General features: G+C 52.8%; 4 protein-coding genes across 4 annotated transcripts; 3 read left to right on the top strand and 1 right to left on the bottom strand.

The window, feature by feature from the left end:
• Window positions 1-8,957: 8,957 nt before the first annotated feature.
• Window positions 8,958-9,500, top strand: MIND_00015400 (uncharacterized protein; the record flags this gene model as incomplete). Its single annotated transcript, XM_037357126.1, has 4 exons — window positions 8,958-9,077; window positions 9,127-9,150; window positions 9,208-9,342; window positions 9,390-9,500. The coding sequence occupies exons 1-4, from the start codon at window positions 9,009-9,011 to the stop codon at window positions 9,498-9,500; spliced, it is 339 nt and encodes a 112-aa protein (XP_037225036.1). The 5' UTR covers window positions 8,958-9,008.
• Window positions 9,501-12,474: 2,974 nt separating this feature from the next.
• MIND_00015300 (uncharacterized protein) lies at window positions 12,475-12,898 on the bottom strand (the record flags this gene model as incomplete). Its single annotated transcript, XM_037357125.1, has 2 exons — window positions 12,475-12,833; window positions 12,880-12,898. 2 exons carry the CDS (start codon window positions 12,896-12,898, stop codon window positions 12,475-12,477), a joined length of 378 nt encoding a protein of 125 aa, XP_037225035.1.
• A 1,260-nt stretch (window positions 12,899-14,158) lies between these two features.
• MIND_00015200 (C3H1-type domain-containing protein) lies at window positions 14,159-15,764 on the top strand (the record flags this gene model as incomplete). Its single annotated transcript, XM_037357124.1, has 2 exons — window positions 14,159-14,973; window positions 15,008-15,764. 2 exons carry the CDS (start codon window positions 14,159-14,161, stop codon window positions 15,762-15,764), a joined length of 1,572 nt encoding a protein of 523 aa, XP_037225034.1.
• A 1,285-nt stretch (window positions 15,765-17,049) lies between these two features.
• On the top strand, window positions 17,050-18,047 carry MIND_00015100 (RNase H domain-containing protein; the record flags this gene model as incomplete). Its single annotated transcript, XM_037357123.1, has 2 exons — window positions 17,050-17,355; window positions 17,403-18,047. The coding sequence occupies 2 exons, from the start codon at window positions 17,050-17,052 to the stop codon at window positions 18,045-18,047; spliced, it is 951 nt and encodes a 316-aa protein (XP_037225033.1).
• Between the last annotated feature and the right edge of the window lie 236 nt (window positions 18,048-18,283).

Here is an 18,283-nt window from a genome sequence, read left to right as displayed (position 1 = left end):
CGCCATCGAAGCCATCCCCTTGACTCGTGCGAACACAAAACTTTCAAAGTAGTATTGCAACACCCGACGGATGTACCCCCGCTCCATACTGGCAATGCCACGAAATTCCGCCTCTGGATCATGGTCAGCTACATGAAGGACTGCTAGGTAAAACTAGACGCACGCCGCGTGTGCTGCGACAACGTCGGGCAGCACAATCTATGTGCTGGTCGTTCCCGCCGCTGGCACACTTTATCGCAGTAGTACATTTGTAGACAAGCAGAGCAAACTTTCAGATCGTGGCTTTGATTTGACCGCGTTGCACTGGAAGCTGTTAGTAAAATCCACAAGAATGCTGACTGACACTGGCACCCACAGATTGGCAAATTCCCCTTCTATATTCAGCGCTATCCTTCCGGTCTTCAATGATATAGAACAGTTGCATCTGAGTCATCGAGCTGTCAGGTCGTGCTGCCTGCACCCCAAGGATAGTCCACGTACATTACGCTCCAGTTGAAAGCACAAGCCCCTCAAGATTGTACTTGAACCGTTGTAGTTTTCGAATATTGAAGATCTAGCGTTGAGAGCTTTCACGAGCCGTGGATTCCATATCGACTGCGAAAAACGTATAGTAAATCTCCTGGAGCAGGGCTTCCCTTTGGCTGTCGAAACACTTCCGCAAAATCGAGGTAGCGCAGAAAAATCTCGATCCCTGATACGACGCCAGTACCAATAAGCATCGGAATGCCGAATTGAAGGTATGACCCTTGCTTTTCCGCTAGCTGCAAGAACACATCCACTATAGTATCCATTGCCGTTGACATGTCCTGTTCGCTAATTTGCGCGGCGGTCGGAGTCCAGCAGCGCCAGCAACATATGGAACAGCTTTTCGTATAGATTCTGGGCAACCAAAGCATCATGCATTTGAGGGTCGGCTGTCCCTCCCTCCCTGTAGATACAGCACATATAGCCCAAGACCCACACAGTCATTTCGTGCAGTCCCCAGTGGTGTTCGGATTCCGGCGAGCCACAGATAGCTAGCATAATATCGATCGCCTGTATGATTTTTTTGGCGAGCAGGGTAGGTCCGTTGAAACCCCGGGGGGCTGATAGGGCGATTATGTGCGGGTTTGGCCAAGTAACCCATGAGGCGCAGAGTGCCTATTCCAAGTATGCCGATCCTGTTGTCGGTCACCCCGTTGTCGCGCTTGCGCGGCAATGACACGCAGAAGTCGGCGACGAGCCCTATGTCGTCTAACAAGATCGCGGATAAATCAAGTACGAGTCGAACAGCCTGCTTCTGAGTCTCTGACTCCGGCTCGCTCTGGAAGTTGCTTTCGTCCACAATCGGCGCCAGTACGGCTGCTATATCGGTGAATCGTATGAGCGCACAGCCGGTTGTGGTCTGGATTTCTTCGCGAGACGCAGGACCCTCGACAACCTCGCCTTGCGAGTCCACAGCATGCGTCGGCAGTTCCAGATCGGCTCCAAACTGTATCAAGTTAAGTCTCCACTTCCAGAACGAGGGCCATGCTTCAACTGCCTCTGGCTCTGAGATGCAATTATGTTGGGCAATGAGACGCATGAGCTCCCACACTATCGCATACTCTGTCTGTCGGGCGGCCCAGATGGGGTCCGGAATTTTCGAGTCAGCATCAAAGCACGGGTCGTCTCTCTTCGAGCGGAGCGGTTGCTCGGGCATGTTTGAAGAGTTCAAGTAGGATTTAAACCATGGCCACACTGACGTCCAGGGAGTCGCCGAAGTTTTTGGCGCCGAAGTCCTCACTCGGTTGTGTTGCGTAGAATAAATTAAGGCGAGTATTGAGCGGGTAATTCTAAGGAAACAGCAGCTGAGTTATGGCACTTCTATAGCTGTCCACTCGTATTTCTTACCCAGAGTGGCTCAGACATGAACGTGAACGCAAACTCAAGAAAGTCACTCGTCACACCATCAAATTAATTTATCAAATTAATTTGATTGGAAGACTCAACCACAAAACTTTGAAAGGGCTACTACTCAGTAATCTACATGTCATTGTCTGTAAGCCCATCGAATGCACCATCCAATACATCTTCATCCTCTTTGACAACGGCTCGGACCGCATTTACAAGGGATCTACCCCATTCGGAGTAGAAGCGCTCGGCCATCCGTCGATGAATGTCTACCTGCCTTGTATCGATCCTGTAAGTTATGCCATCTAAGAAAACAGCAATGTGATCACTAAGCTACTCACAGGTGTCTCCTCGGTCTGAATTGGGTCTTGTTGCCTCTCTAATGCACGGATAAAATCGTGTGTGGTGACGTTGCCAAGAGCCCAGAGTAACCGGAAGTGCTCAAGCGCCGCAAAGGTCGCCATCAGCAAAATCGAAAAAAAAACATGTCAGGGTTTACATACCTTTACAAACCCTCGCAAAGGCCCAAGGAGCACAAGCCATCAAACGGCCATATATTGCGACCACGAAGATCACATCGCTGACGGTTATGATATTGGACATATGGTTTGCTAGGAGTCGGAGCTATACAATGCCATGTGTTGCTACCTTAATGACATGCACTGAAGAACGATTAGATGGCGCTGTGAAATGAAAGAAGATATACTCGGGGAAAGCAGGGCTGTCCTTGTACTCCAGGGGCAGGAGCAAGCTGCCGTCGTAAGCGTCGTTAAACCCGCGAAGGTCCTTGTCTGTGCAGCCGCAGTGTTGGGGGTAATACTCGTGTCAAGACCAGTGGAATCGACAGGAATACCATCGGCGGTGTTGGTTGTGTTGCTTGCGGAAGGCGGTGGCGGCAGACGGATCCAGTTATCGATCTTGTAACGAAGTGTGCCGGAGTCGTCTGAGCGGATGCTTTCGATTCCGCCGTTGACCTAAAAGATTAAAATGAGAAAATGAATGAGCAGCATGAGAAGCATACTGAGCGGGCGAGCGCTTGAGGAACTTGAAGTTGTGAAAGTTGCTGAGGATCATAGCATGAAGGCCGGTATTGGATTGCCAAAAGATATCGTAGGCGTCGCCAAGTCGCTTGTTTCCTATGCTGAAGGATGTTTAGCTTGATGAAGAAATGTCAGTGAAGCATACGTGTTGTCTGTCTCGTCGCCAACAAGCCCAGTATCGCGGTTGAGCCCGTAGCGGATTATGGGCCCAAAATCTTCGAATATGCCGCTGCCAATATGCCGAGCCAGGATACGGCCAACTTCGTGAAAGTCTGGAGGGTTGTCCATGGCTGCTGAAGGGCGCGCTTCATCGACTTCGCCTTCAGGTGGTGGGTTGCTGAAGAATGAAGAAAATGATGATATGATCTGTGACAGTGCAGATAACGACGTACTCTTGGCGTTTACGCTTGTTTGCCGCCTCCCCATCAAACGTCACCCAAATGTGACGACGGTCGTTTGAATATTCACTTCCGACCTCGATTCGTCTTGTTGGCAGCAATTACTTGCAGCGCTTCAAAGTCGGCCTTCAACTTGGCAAAGTCCGCACGGAGAGTGTCTTCGGGGTCAGTTGGGACAGAGTTGGTTCGGTCAACCAGAGGGGAGCTGGAGGGCGGAGTTGGTGGGAGTTGCGAGAGGGACATCGAGGATGCTGGGATATGCGAAGGGAGCAGAGACAAGGTTGATTTTGATGGGCCATGCTGGCTCCTCTCTTTTATTAAAGGTATGAAACAAGAGAGCTTCAGGTTGTTGACAAAAATCAGGTTTTTCCCGTCCGCGCGCCCACGCGTTTTAACTCCTATCCTCGCGTTGACACGATCCTATAGACTTGTCGGTTCCGCCCATCCCATTTCTCATTCTTCATGAGTACCCTCTGCATCCACCAACAATCTGTGGCGATGATCCTCTGGATTTTGCAACACAACCAAGTCCATCGACCAAGAAAGAACTCGAACGACCTGGTCCCGCCTGCCTATACCTTCCGCCGCTGCAGCACCCCCGCAAAGACCCCAAATACTGCTGGAATACCCCTCCGACAACTCTCGGTCCGCATTATATGCTTTTTCTGGGCGTAACAGAAGCCCTGCAAGAGATAAGATATCGTATTGTGGTCCGTTTGCGCTTGTTAAAAGGTCAATATACTCACATAAAGCTCTAGGAAATCGACGGTATGCCCATATATCAATCTGTGACTCGCTTTTGGGCACGACCGTTGGAGAAGATTCGTCTAACGCGGACAGAAGCGTTATTGTCATCCGACGTGAATGGAACCCGGCAAGTGTTGGACCCGCGGCAAAATGGACAACGCGTCTTGGCCAGAAGCGCTGGCTGCTTGTGACACTCCAAGACGCGACGAACCACCTTTTGTCTTACTCACAAAGACCAGAGAATGTTTCAAAGGTATGTTTTCTTGCAAAGCTCATGTCTTCTGGGCTGAAGTTAGCATGATCAGGCAGTTGACATTATAAACTGGTGTGAGCGAATGCTGGTACGCCCTCCGCATTCACTATGCCTCTTATCTGACGGCTCTGAAGCCGTCGTTTTGCGGTCACCAACAGTGGGAGAACATGATCCCTCCGCAGAAACTTAACACCAGAATACCTAAGCGAGTCCGAGCTGTTCGTTTACTTGAATGATACTGTATACTTTACTCTGTTTGTCAATGAAATGCTGTGGCGCGAAAAGACGGTAAAAGGATGGACATCCATAAGCCAATCAGTGGCTGTGCACACCGCTGCTTTTCGCCACGACTCTCATTGTCGCTCCCCGGGCTGGGCGAGACACAGACACTAGTCCCTCAGGTAGGTGTTTTTTAGCATATTCCGGTCCATTCCAATCTAATGATGCTACGATAGGACTCGGAGCATCAGACATCGTCTTTTCAAATTTGCGAAACCTGTCCTCTGCCTTCATGTCCGCCTGACGATGAAGACACTCGACTACATCCTTTGGCAACTTCTGGTCGTCTACCTGATGACATACTACTGCGTTGCTGGGTGCAGTCATGCCACGAGCCCATTCGCCCGCTGTCCGATTTGCGAAGACATCAGCCGACTTGCAAACCTTACCTTGCTTCCCAGCAATCGGATGCAGCTCGATGAGCGCGTCCGCACTTGGATTTATGAGTGGGGTTACAGGGTCAAGACTGCTGCAGTCGAGCGATTTCTGACTCCGTTCTCAGAGGTCCCAACCTCCGTATGGCTACTTTGAAATCGTTTTTTGACAACATCTAATTCTTACCTCTAGAATGCATTCTCCGACCGCCTCTCGCGGTTTAATTCCGACCGTTCCAAGATGCTCGTGCCCGATTTCATGCACGAGTTTGAACTTGGCGTATTCTAAGCCTTCTTCACACTTCTCCTGCACGTATTTCAAGCCTACGGCAACGGCTGCGTTTCTATTTTGGATTATCGGTACCGTCTTGTCCCAACATTTGGCCAAGCCACAATCCGTCGCTTCACCGAAAACACATCGGCTCTTAAAAAGCTGGCTGCGTGGAACTGGCAAGCCATTCTTGTCGTAGGCCCTTTGTCTTCTAAGCCTCAGATAGTTTAACTCATAGCTTGTCCAGTGCTCGATGCCCGTGATCGAAGGGCTTCTCGATGATCTGAGCGACAACTCCATAATTCTCGACATTCTCTTTACACTGCTGAGTTTCATTCATTCGCAAAGCTCAAGATACACACGGATGATACTAGGGAACCGATGTCCTCCCCAACCGCCGACCAATCGACACCCCCCGTTACCAATCCCCCAACCATGGTTTTCGTTGGCGCGAACATCATCAGCACGTCAGCCAGTCCCTCTGCTCCTCACAGATAAGCATTGCCATTCCGGGGCTGCTCAACGCGCCAAGCTCCGGACCGTATCCGGCCGCCGGGCCGCTGGTCTGTCCACACCCGCCCTCCCGGTCGGCCCACTCGCGCCCGTTTCGGGATCCGGCATCAATTAGCCGATCCCCGGGCCGTTACTCCGGTCCCGATTCACCCGCCCATCCGCTCCTCACTCCCGCCGTTGACCGACGCGTCCGCCCGACGCCATCTCCGCGTTACTGGCTCCCATCGTCACCGTTGTCACCATCGTCACCATCGTCACTCACGCTCGTCGCGCTCCCCGCCGTCACGCCCACTACCAACCACCTCGACCACCCATGCCGTCTGCCACAAACGCGACCGATGACCACCGACTCGACATGCGCCGCGTTTGATCGTCCGTCAGACTCTCTCGCAATACCCCCTTCCCACCACCCAAGCCGAGTTGGTCGAAATCGTCTCCAAATGCGAGGAGGCTCTCTATAATCGCGTTCGGGCAATCGGGGGCTGTACACTGCCGTCAAAGACAACAAACCTGGCCAAATTTATGCGCTCGAAGTCGTACTTGACGATGGCCGTGTTGCCTTCAAAATTGGCTACACCACCCGTGGAAAGAAGCGGCTGAGGGAGTGGGAGCGGTGCCGTCCGCGCCGCTGGGAGGCTGTTTGGGAGGTCCCCACGCCGAGCGGTTCGGGTGCGCCGCCAGGGTTCACCGCAGGGTCCGGCGCTGATGCGCGATCCAGAAAAAATCGCGCATTCTTGGTTTCGTCCGGCGTGGCTAGGCCATGTGCCGTGTCGAAGCTGTCGCCAGAGGCATCGGGAGCTGTTTGGGCTTACGGGATGTGGGGGCCGAGCTGGCGTGTTGATGGGGATGAGCTTCATTCTGGAGGGTATGAATGTGCCTGTTCGGGCGCGTATATGTATAAACCAAATGCAATTAAGCGCTTTTCGCGCGTTCTCGGGCGCTCTCGCCTACCTACCCTTCGAAAAATATCAAGTTTTTATTTCACCAAATTCGTCACCCACCTAATCTTCACATTTCACCATTCGACAAGCGGCGAGTGCCCGATCTACAAACCAACCACTCGACAACGAGCAGCGAGTGCCCGACTCAACGGCTCACCCAGTAATCTCGTCCTCCCACTTTGCCGACGAAAAATGGCTCGTGCAACATCACTCCGATCCCTTCGACCACGCCACGCTCAGATACGCTCAGCATGGGTTCCGAGAAATCTAAGTTCTCGCCTTGCCCCATCCAGCAACGGACCGGCTGCTCTTCAAAATCGGACATTCGATAGATTGCTGGCGCCGCTTTGCGCCAGAATAGATCGCGTTGCTTTGGACAAAGCTTCGTCCTTTTGCTGGCGTTTGCTGTACCTCACCGGATATATCTAGGTATCTTTCTATCTTCTAGCTGACCTGTTGATTAGAACGTGTATTCCACGACAACTTCGACTTTGCGTGCGATGCCTGGTTAGGCAGGGTGTACTGCCCTTTTTAGTTCTATACTTTGTTTCGCAATTCTGTCTATTTCCTTGTGGCTGTTAGGTGGTACCTAGGATCAGGTACTTAGTAGAAAGTGAGTTGCAAGGAGCAACAAGGGTCTCGGCGAGCAATCATAAGGTAAATCCATTTTCTGTATCTGATCATGACGGAAAGCGGTTAGAACCAAGTATGATGATACCAAGCATGATGATACCAAGTATGTATGATGATACCATACTTGATGATACCAAGTATGATGATAATATAACTGAGTCCCAAAAGACAATAGTGATCAGCATGGTCTGAAAAATGACAGACCCTCTCCATTTTCCCCTTTCACATGGGATTGGTGATCAGCACTGTTGGATGATGACGAGGATACGTACTGCTGAGGAGTGCAATCATCAATGTCTTCGGTCATTGGTCTCCTGTATACCGTCACCATTCCAGTCATTACATATCACCACATTTTCCCTTTATCATCATTTTTTGGGAAATATCATCACTTATTTTAAGTTTTGTCCAGAACGGACCGTCATACCAAAGGCTGACAGAGCTGGAGTTGGATGGGCAGCAAACGCGAAGCGAGTTAGCAGTGCTCCGAAATCCTTCACTTTGCAGAACCTTTATGCCAGCCGACAACGCTTTCGCAACCCGGAACTCGAAGTGTGCTTGGTTACAGTTCTCGCACCACTGCCCATCGGAGGTGGCTTTGAAAATCAAGGCTGGTGGTACTATATTACATGGGAGTGTTTTATCTAAAATATCACACAGGCATCGTGTCAAAGACAAGTCCAGCGAGGCATGCGACATTGGAAGAGAAACAAGGGGAAATGCACATACTGCCGCTCCTCAATATAAGCGAGTAGTGGCGCTCAACAAGTAACGTCAACCGGCGCCCGATTGCTGCGCAGGGCGATGTGCGGGATTGGATTGGATTGGATTGATACGTGGCACGGTCCGACTGACGAACGCCGGTTTCCAGGAGTTATCCCAATTGCAGGCTGCTAGCGGTAACATCAGGCCGCACGATGTTCCACGTTCCAGAAGCGTATTCTCGTTGAGCAAAAGTAACATCTTATTGGTCTACATTTGTCTATTCGGCGTGGTAATGTCTTACACACGTTCGCCTGCTTCACAAGCCATGAATTTGGGATCTGGTGTATGCGTCGGTTCACCGTTCAAATTCGCTGACTTTGTGTCATAGTAATGCCATGCTTTTGCAAAGAACAAGTCTTCTCGCATGACTGTAGCCATCGTGAAACACAAGTCCTCCAATGCGTATTCAAGCTTGGAAGTCATTCGAAGAGATATTAACATAACTCGGCGCCGTCCGATATTATTATAAGTATGCCGGCGTCTCAGTGCTGCGCAGTACATAAATCGAAGTTTACCAGCGGTAAATCAAGCCCGCGACGACTCATCGATCCTCCGTGCCTCACACTACTCTATGACCCTACAAGCTCCCAGGATCCTCTCCAGCGCGGGCCTGAGGCCTCCGTGTGTTGGATCCAAACGCGACGTTCTAACACCAGTTCTCCGACGGGTTTTTGCAGAACGGGATGGATGATCCAAGATCAGACAGCACGGCGATGCAACCCCGCGTACGCCCAACGTACTTATTCCTAACATCTCAGACGGGGCAATTATAGTATTGCATACTATCACGTTTTGCTGCGGAATGTGTACCAGCTCCAATGAGGGCGTATAAAAAGCTCGAGACTGCTCTCCAATCCTCAGTGGCACATTCCCCTGCTCTACCTCTACTTACGTTCCACCGAAATTTACAACGATCATCATCATGAAGTTCACGCAAGTCTTCGTCGCGGCCGCTATGCTCGTTTCAGCTGTCCATGCGGGCGTAGTATCTGTAGGACCCTTCTTATTGCGACATTGCTGATCTAAATTCTTGGGCGCAGAGCTCACTACTGCAAGCGACTCCTGTGCGTGTTACCGTGTCCACGCTACATACGTCGAGCTCACTTATATTTCACCCCCAGACCTCTTCGGGGCTTGCCCTCACGCGTACGTCGACGCCGTGGTCTTCTGCCCTCCCCCCGGCGGGCGGCTACGTTGTCGAAGGCATCTACACGACCTGTGTTGCCTTTACTTTCGCAGCACCCGCTGAGCCTTCCGTGAGCTTGGATGTCGGCTATCTTGTGCGGTTTACTTATTCTTCCAGGCTTCTGCCTCCCCGTTCTTCGGCAAGCGTGCCGTGAGCTCCATCCAGGCACCCGTTAGCGCCAGCGCCGCACAGCCAAGCGTCAGCGTGGGCGCCCCCGCCTCTGTCTAGCACCCTCGTCAGTGCCGCCCTCATATCAACAGTGCTATGCTGACAACGTTGGATAGAGCTCCCCCACCGTCGAGCCCAGTGTCGTGTTCAGCACCTGCCTCGTCTTCCTCCCGACGGCGACGGCAGGCCACGGTCATGGGCATGGTCATGGCCCCAGCGCTAGCTTCTCCTTCGGCACGCCGGCTGCCAGTGCCACGATCGTGGCCGGTGCTCCAGTCAGCAGCGCGGCTTGAGATAGAATTGGTAGGTAAATCACTCGAACGATCCTCGGACCATTCAGATCTTCGCCTCTGCCTTGATATTTCAATCTTTTGTCGTAGAGATACAATGACGGACTCGGAGCGGACAACTTGAACTTATTCCGATAGATTATAGTACTAACAATGCAACAACTGAAATTATTTCCGAGTCCACAATAAGTGTTCAAGTTCGCGTTGCTTGAAGATGAGGAAATCGACATTCCCGAAATCTTTACGATGATTCATCGGAAGAGTTGGGCAACTTGACAATAACATATATTATATATATATATATATAGCACTAGCAGGATGTATCAGCTTACATTTTTCTAGCTTGAGAAGATAAGGCCAACCCAATACAATACAATACTCAATATATTAAGTTATATTCCATATCTATATCCAGGGTATGTAGCAAAAATTCTTTAGTATAGAGTATGTACTGTACTACTACTAGTATTGAGTTTCCTCAGAGACCTACACAGGCAGTATTTGTAGATCATATAAGAAGTCATATTCTCTCAGGAGATATGGATTCCTTGCTGGTATTGCACTGGCACTGATCTAACCATAAGTTCAGAATTTATAGATTTGAACAAATCAAAGCTGCCAGTGGTCGTTGTGAATCCCTACAGCAAGCAGACCATTGTTCCGTTTGCGTCGGACACGACTTGGCTTTCAGACATCCAATCGACAACCTGCAACCATTCGCAAGTGGTGTGCGTACTTCTCAGGCTTCAGGCGAAGAGATAATACGAATATTGTTAGTTGCGCTGGCTTAGTACATGGTTACTTTAAAATGTGAGTGGCCACGAGTTGCGCAGCCCCACCGACGCGCTGCCCTTGCCGCTGTAGACCAGCCCGCCATCGTCATCGTAAAGCTTCGCTGTCGTGGCCGTGACGACGAGGAGGTACGTGCCCGAGACGGGGGCGGTCTGCTGGCCCTTGAAGGCGCCGTTTCCGAGGTTGGCGCTGTCACCCGTGCCTACGGCAGTGCCGAGGGAAGCGTGCAGGGTGGTGCCATCACCGAAAAGGATGAGGTCGACGATGGAGGACGCAAATTCACTGTCGGCGTGGTCGAGCGTCGCCTTCAGCGCGGCTTCGTCCAGGGAGGGGACCTTGTCCTTGAGGGTTTTGAGTGCTAGATGATGTCAGGCGGAACAAATCGACAACTTCGGCTGTGGCCTACCAGTGTCCCAGTTCGACATGGTTCAAAGATGAGTTTGTGGAGGGAAAGATGGGAATGAGATCTGAAAGGTTGTTGAGTTCCTCCCAGCTCCAAGTCAAGTCTGGGAAACGAACCTGGTAGTAGAAGCGAGGAGCTCGAACTGAAGTTTGGCGTCGCCGCTCCTCCCTTAAATACTGCTCTCGCTCATTGTTGTTGCTCGCAAGGAACTCAAGTCCGACTCGGGAAGAACCATCAGCGGAAATGATGGCATTCTGGCGCTCGGAATGTCAGGCCGAATGTTGGCCAAATGAATGATGCGGGATAAGTCGCCGGAGGAAAACATCTCTAGTCATTGGGTCTTCGCATCTACCTTTCCCCAAGCTTTTCTCGGCAGCAACGAAAAGGCACAAGTAGAATCGATGTACAGCACCGCAAAAGCCTTGTCTTCGGCATGACTCGGAGTACTTGGAGGTGTTAATAGGCGGTTTGTATCAAGGCCCAAGGATTTTCACTCGCCAGTGCTCGGTACCTGGTTGTTTCTATCACTATGCGCACCCGCGCCGACAGCATTCTTGGTAGGTACCTCGCGGGCCCCGGACACGACTGCCAATTATCCATGGGAAAGGCAGGAGTTCTGGCCGCGCCGAAATTCGTATTAGATTGTTTGCGTGTTGCGACATGGAGCTGCCGTGAGATGAATACAGACCTCTTGTGTCAACAGGCGTTAAGCACTCACCGGTTTGACACAGCAAGAACCCAAACGGTGTTAATATTTGTGCTGTCGCTTGTCTGAAGCCAGCGAATTCACGTCATTCCCCACACCCCGCTCAGCATTCAACATAGGCGATTCCCAGCAGATGACGGTCTTCCGGGGGGGAAGCGTCCAGATGTTTCGTTTCTGAGCTCGTTCTAGGTCCACGAACGACTTAATTCATGATCAATTCAGGGGAGGATAACCTACATTGTCGCTTATGTCGTTTGTCCCGGCAGAGGGTGATGTAGTTTGTTCGTCGGATAGAAGACATTTGTCGCCCTTCGGGGCCCTTTGAGTATCAGACAGCGCGCTGGCGGACCGATGGCACGCGATCTAAGCAGCCCCAACCAACTGACACGACGAGTCGGTAATACTTGGAGTCAATTGTTCGGGACGATGGCGAAGCTTGCGTTAGAAAGCCTTGGGAATCGTTTGAATTGTGCTATAGCATGGGTCGAAGATTACGAATAGTCTAAGTATTTGCGACTCAATCGCCCGACTGTCGGACAAGACAAATCCTCAGTACTTATGAGAGAATGGCGCGGAGTCGTAAGACGCACTGAAGGCATGTATGATGAAGACTGGACGGCGCCGCAATTCTGCCTATTGTTGTTGGAAGGAAGGAGGAAGCGGGAAGGAGCGTGGGAATGATGAGTCACACTTTGCATCCAGCTTGTTCAAGGGTTCTGTCAACGTTCATCGTAATGTTGTTTGCAAAGCTTCAAGCACCCTTCGTTGATAATACTAAGTACAAAACAAGCAATAGTGAATAAGACTGAGGCAATATTATTAACGAGTGCAGGCGCTGTTAGTTTAGAAGCTGATTTGCCAGCTGCCGCGAATGTAGGGCGACGCGTAGCCGATACCGTTGTAGACGACGAGGCCGTTCGCGTTCAGCAGTTGGGCAGTGGTGGCGGTCACGACGAGGGTGTATGTTCCGGCCAACCAACCAGTCTGGAAGCCCTTGAAGGCGCCGTCTCCGGTTTTGCCGCAAAGGCCTTGGCCTTGCTGGCTGTTGGTGGTGACGTAAATGATGGATCCGTCCGCCCAGAGGACGAGAGGGACGACTGAAGCAGCGAATTCTTTGTCGGCGGCGGCAACGCGCTCGTTAAGGCTGGCGGCAGCGGTGGCATCGGCAGCAGCAGGGGCCTTGTCGGTCAGGCTTTTGATCGCTGGGGAGTGTCAGCCGGAGGAGAAACGCGTTAAAGAACGACCTACAAGCATCCCAGGTCGACATGTTGATAGAGGAGAGGTGGGTTTGTTGTGGAGAAACTAAAAGGTATTGAATTGTAACGATGGTGAGTTAAGAAAGTGGTTCAACAGACCTTGTAGTGGAAGCGAGGAGCTTGAACTGGATTTCCCCCTCTTCGTAGGCCGCCTTTAAATACCGCGCCCCGGGTATTGTTGTTGCGCGCAATAGAGAGGCTTGGAGCCGAGCTTGGAAAATGTTCAACTCGAATCACGCCATGTTGACGCAGCGAATGCAAGGGTGAATGCTCCCAGCATGAGAGATGTCATATGTGCCCTGGGACAGGTCCAAGATGCGGAGCAACCCGAAAGGGTACAAAGCTAAATGTCTACTTAACTTCTGGACGCCACCGCCGGTGGCGCACCAGAGTAAACACCGGAAACACATCGGTCGAGTTGAAGCCAAGTTCACGTTTTGGCTGGTGGATGGGAGAAGTTGACCATCGACCGTGAGACAGCTGGGGTCCACGCTCTTGTCAACAAAATTCTACACTGGCTGGTGGGGGAGTCCGAAGTCAAGAACCTGCCGTGACTGTGAATACATGTCAAGATGCCTTCGCCGGATCATCGCACCAGGACATTCAATAAGTATTGTTGGAAGGCCAGCGCGAAAGCCTGACATAAGCGCACAATTAGGGCTCCACGAAGTAGTAGAGTCCATGATGCGTAAACTTCCCATCCAAGTCGCAATCCGTGGGGGAAATTACGAGTGCAGGCGGAATGAGAAAGAGTCATCAATCTGAAGTGTCGCTGATTTCTTGCGCGAACGTGCCAGTTCATCCTGATGGTGTTCTGAGCAAAATAAGATTCAGTTGTGTTGATCGAGTTTAAACAATTGTTTACTCAAGTCTAATTGGAGGTGAGCTCAGCCTACTTACTGCTCCACAAACCACTTACCTGAGCATTCCCCACCTCCCCGTTAAGGTCGCAAGCGGGAATGCGTGAGCGGGGCCACCTGAGCTGCTGGTCGCAAGTGTCTCGCTCAAACGGGTAAGTCGGTCCGATCCGCGCAGCCGTCACGCCTTGACCACGGCCAAAGCAGCAACAGTCCAAGCGCCGCTTGCACTTGGTCTAAGCACCCGCATATTTATACACCTGGCGCAGACGGGTAGACCTCACCCACATCTACTCCGTCTCGCCAGGTAAGCCAATCATGTCAGTCTACTACTTATTATCTCACAATACTCCGTCTCGCCAGTTGTTTCTACGCGCACTCTGAATAAACCTTTTATTCCATCTCTAACTCACTATGACTGATGGCCCAATCCAATCCCCGCATGACGCACCCGTGGCTTTCACCGAACAGCAACGAGCCACTCTCAAGGGCGTGGTTGACAAGTATGCCGCTGGGGAGCTTGACCGAGCTGCTGCAGTTGTCCACCTCACTATCGCCCTCGGCAACATCTGTGTCGCCCTCAAGGTCCCTTTCTCCGCCACCGTTCTCCGTCCCTATATCGAAGAGCTCGAGGGTGTCGATAACCAGCGTGGGGCTGGGGACGGCGGCAGTAGCGGCGGTGCCGGCGGATCAAACAACAAGCGGAGGCGAGACGACGACGACGAAGAGCAGGCGCCGCAGAAACGTCAAAGAATCGACTATGCGGAGCTCCTTCGCCCAGCCCTTTCGGCCGATGAATTTCTTGACACGGTCGTCTCGGCCAAAGCGCTCCTGGTCGCCTCTCGAGTCCAGAAGTTCTCGGAGGACCCGAAGGAGGCAGTCCGAGTCGTTGTCAACTCGCCGCTCGCCCCTGCCTTCCCCCCGGGACTCTGGAAGCTTGTCCTCCTCGACCAATATGTCGACTTCAATCTCATCCGTGCCAACACGTTCGCGACAGAACCCGAGCGAGCCTCCGAGCTCGTCATCGGAGATGGAGAGTTGGAAGTCCGCAAGCCGCGAGCCAGCTCACAGATCACTAGCGCAGCCCAGTGGAATGACGCGTTCTGGATCTACTCAGAGGCAGTCAATTTCGCCTTCCCTGGCCGCGAACAAGAGCTACGTGCCTACAACCGGCACATCAACAATACCTTCTCCAGCACCCACGACTCCTGCCACCACCGCGTCTTCAAGTACGACCGCGCGCTCCGTGTCTATATCGGTCAGACACGGAGTCTCCTCCTTGACGACGCGCGCACCCTTGATCAAATCCGGCACGCCCATCTCTCCGAAACTGGGCTCCACGTCGTTGGAGACATCGAGCGGCACCCGCGACAGCAACAAGCTCGTGAAAGGGGGGCCCGGCCAAAGCAACGGACGGGTCCAGTGGAACTTTGCCGCAACTACAACGCAAACCGCTGCGCGTTGGCGCACTGCAAGTATCGCCACGCCTGCATCGAATGCCAAGGGCCCCATCCCGCTTGCGAGTGTCCTGACAAGTCCACCCGACGCGTCTGAACGGGCTGGTACAACTACGAGATGGGATAGCAAACTCCACCTCTTTGTCCCGGAACTACTGCTTGGGGAAGATGAAGAGTCGTCGTGCTTCCTGCCACAGTATATGCGGGGGATGGGCTGGAAGGGTTTTGAGCCTGTGTCGTACAGCCGCACCGCTCGGTATACGGAGATCGATGAACCGCTGCCGCAACCTTCGCCATACGAGTTCTCCAACGAAACCGCCATCCGAACCATCCATGCCAACCCGGACCTATTCCAAGTCCCCCAAGTAATTCGTGCCGACCACCTCGAGAACCTCCTGGGGGGGCATCCAAATCAGCCCTTTGTGCAGTCTGTCTTGACAGGGTTGCGCGAAGGCTTCTGGTCGTGGTTACACACCCACCACAATGAAGGATACCCGGAGACCTGGGATAACTCCTGGGCTCCACCGCCATCACAGCGAGAGAAGGACTTCATCACCAGTTAGCGCGACACCGAAGTACAGAAAGGGCGTTTCTCGCACCTTTGGCCCCGACCTTCTCCCCGGGATGTATAGCACTCCCATCTTCGCTGTCCCCAAGCCTCACAGTGAGGACCTTCGCCTCGTCTCACACCAAAGCTGCGGCCCGTTCGCTCTCAACACGATGGTTGACAAGGCACAAACGAAAGGACCGCGGATGGACACCATGCAGCAGTTTATTCCCGCCCTCCTCCGGTTCCGTCGCCAGAATCCGCATGCTGTCCTGGTCGTGTGGAAGTCGGACGTCTCAGAAGCCTTCCGCCTACTCCCTGTCCATCCACTCATGCAGCTCAAACAAGTCGCTACGTCGAACATACCAACGAAGGAGGAGCTCGCTAGAGGTGAAGTGGATGGGGCGATCGAACGCAATGTCGACTGGTGCTGCAATCCCTCATAAGGAGAAGAAACAGCTTCACGGATCTTCTCTAACCATCATAGGTTTCGAAGTCGACCCTAACGCTATGACGATTAGCCTCCCCCCTTCCTCCAGATCTGACCTCATCAGCGCCGTTCGCGACTTCATCTCTTCAACTTCACGCCGTCACACGCTGCACGAGTTCCAGTGCCTTGCCGGATGGATCAATTGGTCTTTCAACATGTATTTCCTCCTTCGCCCCGCACTCTCCAACATGTACGAGAAGATGCGCGGAAAGTCGCAACCACACGCACAGATCTACATCAACAAGGCCATCAAGTCCGACCTCGAATGGTTTGTGCAGCACCTGCAGTCCTCCAGCGGGACCCTTATGCTCGATGCACTTGATTGGGACCCCTTCACAGATGCACATGCAACACTACTCTGCGACGCGTCACTGAGCGGCATGGGTTTCTGGCTACCTGAGCAGTTGCTAGGTTTCTATGGACCTGTGCCCTCTGGAGTACCATCCGACATCATATTTTACTTTGAGGCTCTTTGCGTCGCCTCCGCGCTCCATTGGTATTGCAACAATGTGCTCGCTCGCACAACCACTGCTTCTCGCTACCGCATCACGATCTTCACTGACAATTCGAATACAGTCAGCATTTTCAGTTCGCTCCGCGCCACCCCACCGTATAACACAATCCTGCGTAGCGCGGTCGACAACCTCATCAAACACAATGTCGATCTGCGTGTCCTCCACATCAAAGGGGAGAAGAACTCCGTTGCCGACGCGCTGTCTCGTGGGCAGCTAGACAAGGCCCGAGAACTTGCCCCCGGCATTGTAATCAACAAGTTTCAGCCCCCTCAGGATGCGATGGGGGTGGCCGGAAGATGATGACCTCCGCCGTCCCGTCCAGGCAACCCTCCCGGCCTGCCTGGACCTTGGAGCAACTCGAGCGCGAGCTCGCTGTTGCCCTCAACGCCTCTATTGACATCTCATCAGCTCGCACATACGGCTCCGCCCTCAATTCCTGGATTGAATTCTGCCGACTTCATAAGTTCTCCACCGAACCAACAGAGAAAACGCTGGCCTACTTCGTAGTCTACCGCTCCACTCACATAAGCCCTAACTCCGTCGACTCGTACTTATCTGGGATCTGCAACCAGCTTGAAGCCGTCTTCCCGCGCGTGCGAGAAGTGCGGAAAAGTCTGCTTGTCTCCCGCGCGCATTGAAGGGAAGCAAGCGCCTTCACGGCCGCCCGGTCAAACGCAAGAATCCACTGACCCCACAACACCTCCGACAAGCCATCGAGGCCCTACCACCTTCCCCCTCCCATGACGACCTTCTCTTCATTGCCATGCTGCTATCAGGCTTCCGCGCACTCCACCGCCTTGGAGAACTCACGATGCCAGATAACCCTCGGCTGCGCAACCCTCGGAAGTACACCCAGCGCGAGAGCGTTGCTCTGAGCGATCACTCATACGAGTACTGGCTGCCTGCTCACAAAGCCGACATCGCGTTTGAAGGCAACCGCATCATAATCTCCGACGCCACCGCCCTCCTGCACTTCCGGCGTTACTTGACGTCCCGTGATCATCTCCTTCCCCTCAACCCATACCTGTGGGCCCGCGAAAACGGTCAAATGCCCGCTCGCGCCTGGTTCATCCGACGCTTACGACACTTATTTGCGGACCCCAACATTGCTGGCCAGTCACTCAGGGCCGGGGGGGCGACAGCCCTAGCAGAGGACGGAGCGCTCCCACACATTATCCAGGCGGCTGGGCGGTGGTCCTCAGATGCCTTCTACGTGTACCTCCGCAAACACCCAACCCTCCTCCATGGCATACTCCGAGCAGGCGGCGCTACCGCGAGCACCTCATCATCATAACCTCCTCTCAACATTACCCTCTTAGCCTATTTCGGCTCCTCCCGCTTTGCGCCGCCTGTAATCACATCATCGAGCTTCGGGGCAGCGCCGCCCGAAGCTGATTTTTCCACTAAACGCGCAGCGTTCGAACAACGACAATTAGTCGAGTTTAAACAATTGTTTACTCAAGTCTAATTGGAGGTGAGCTCAGCCTACTTACTGCTCCACAAACCACTTACCTGAGCATTCCCCACCTC

This window comes from Mycena indigotica (assembly GCF_014461135.1).
Source record: "Mycena indigotica strain 171206Taipei chromosome Unknown Mind.scaff0001, whole genome shotgun sequence".
NCBI lineage: Eukaryota > Fungi > Basidiomycota > Agaricomycetes > Agaricales > Mycenaceae > Mycena > Mycena indigotica.
Note: the sequence above shows the minus strand (reverse complement) of the source record. Positions and strands in the feature narration are given on the sequence as shown.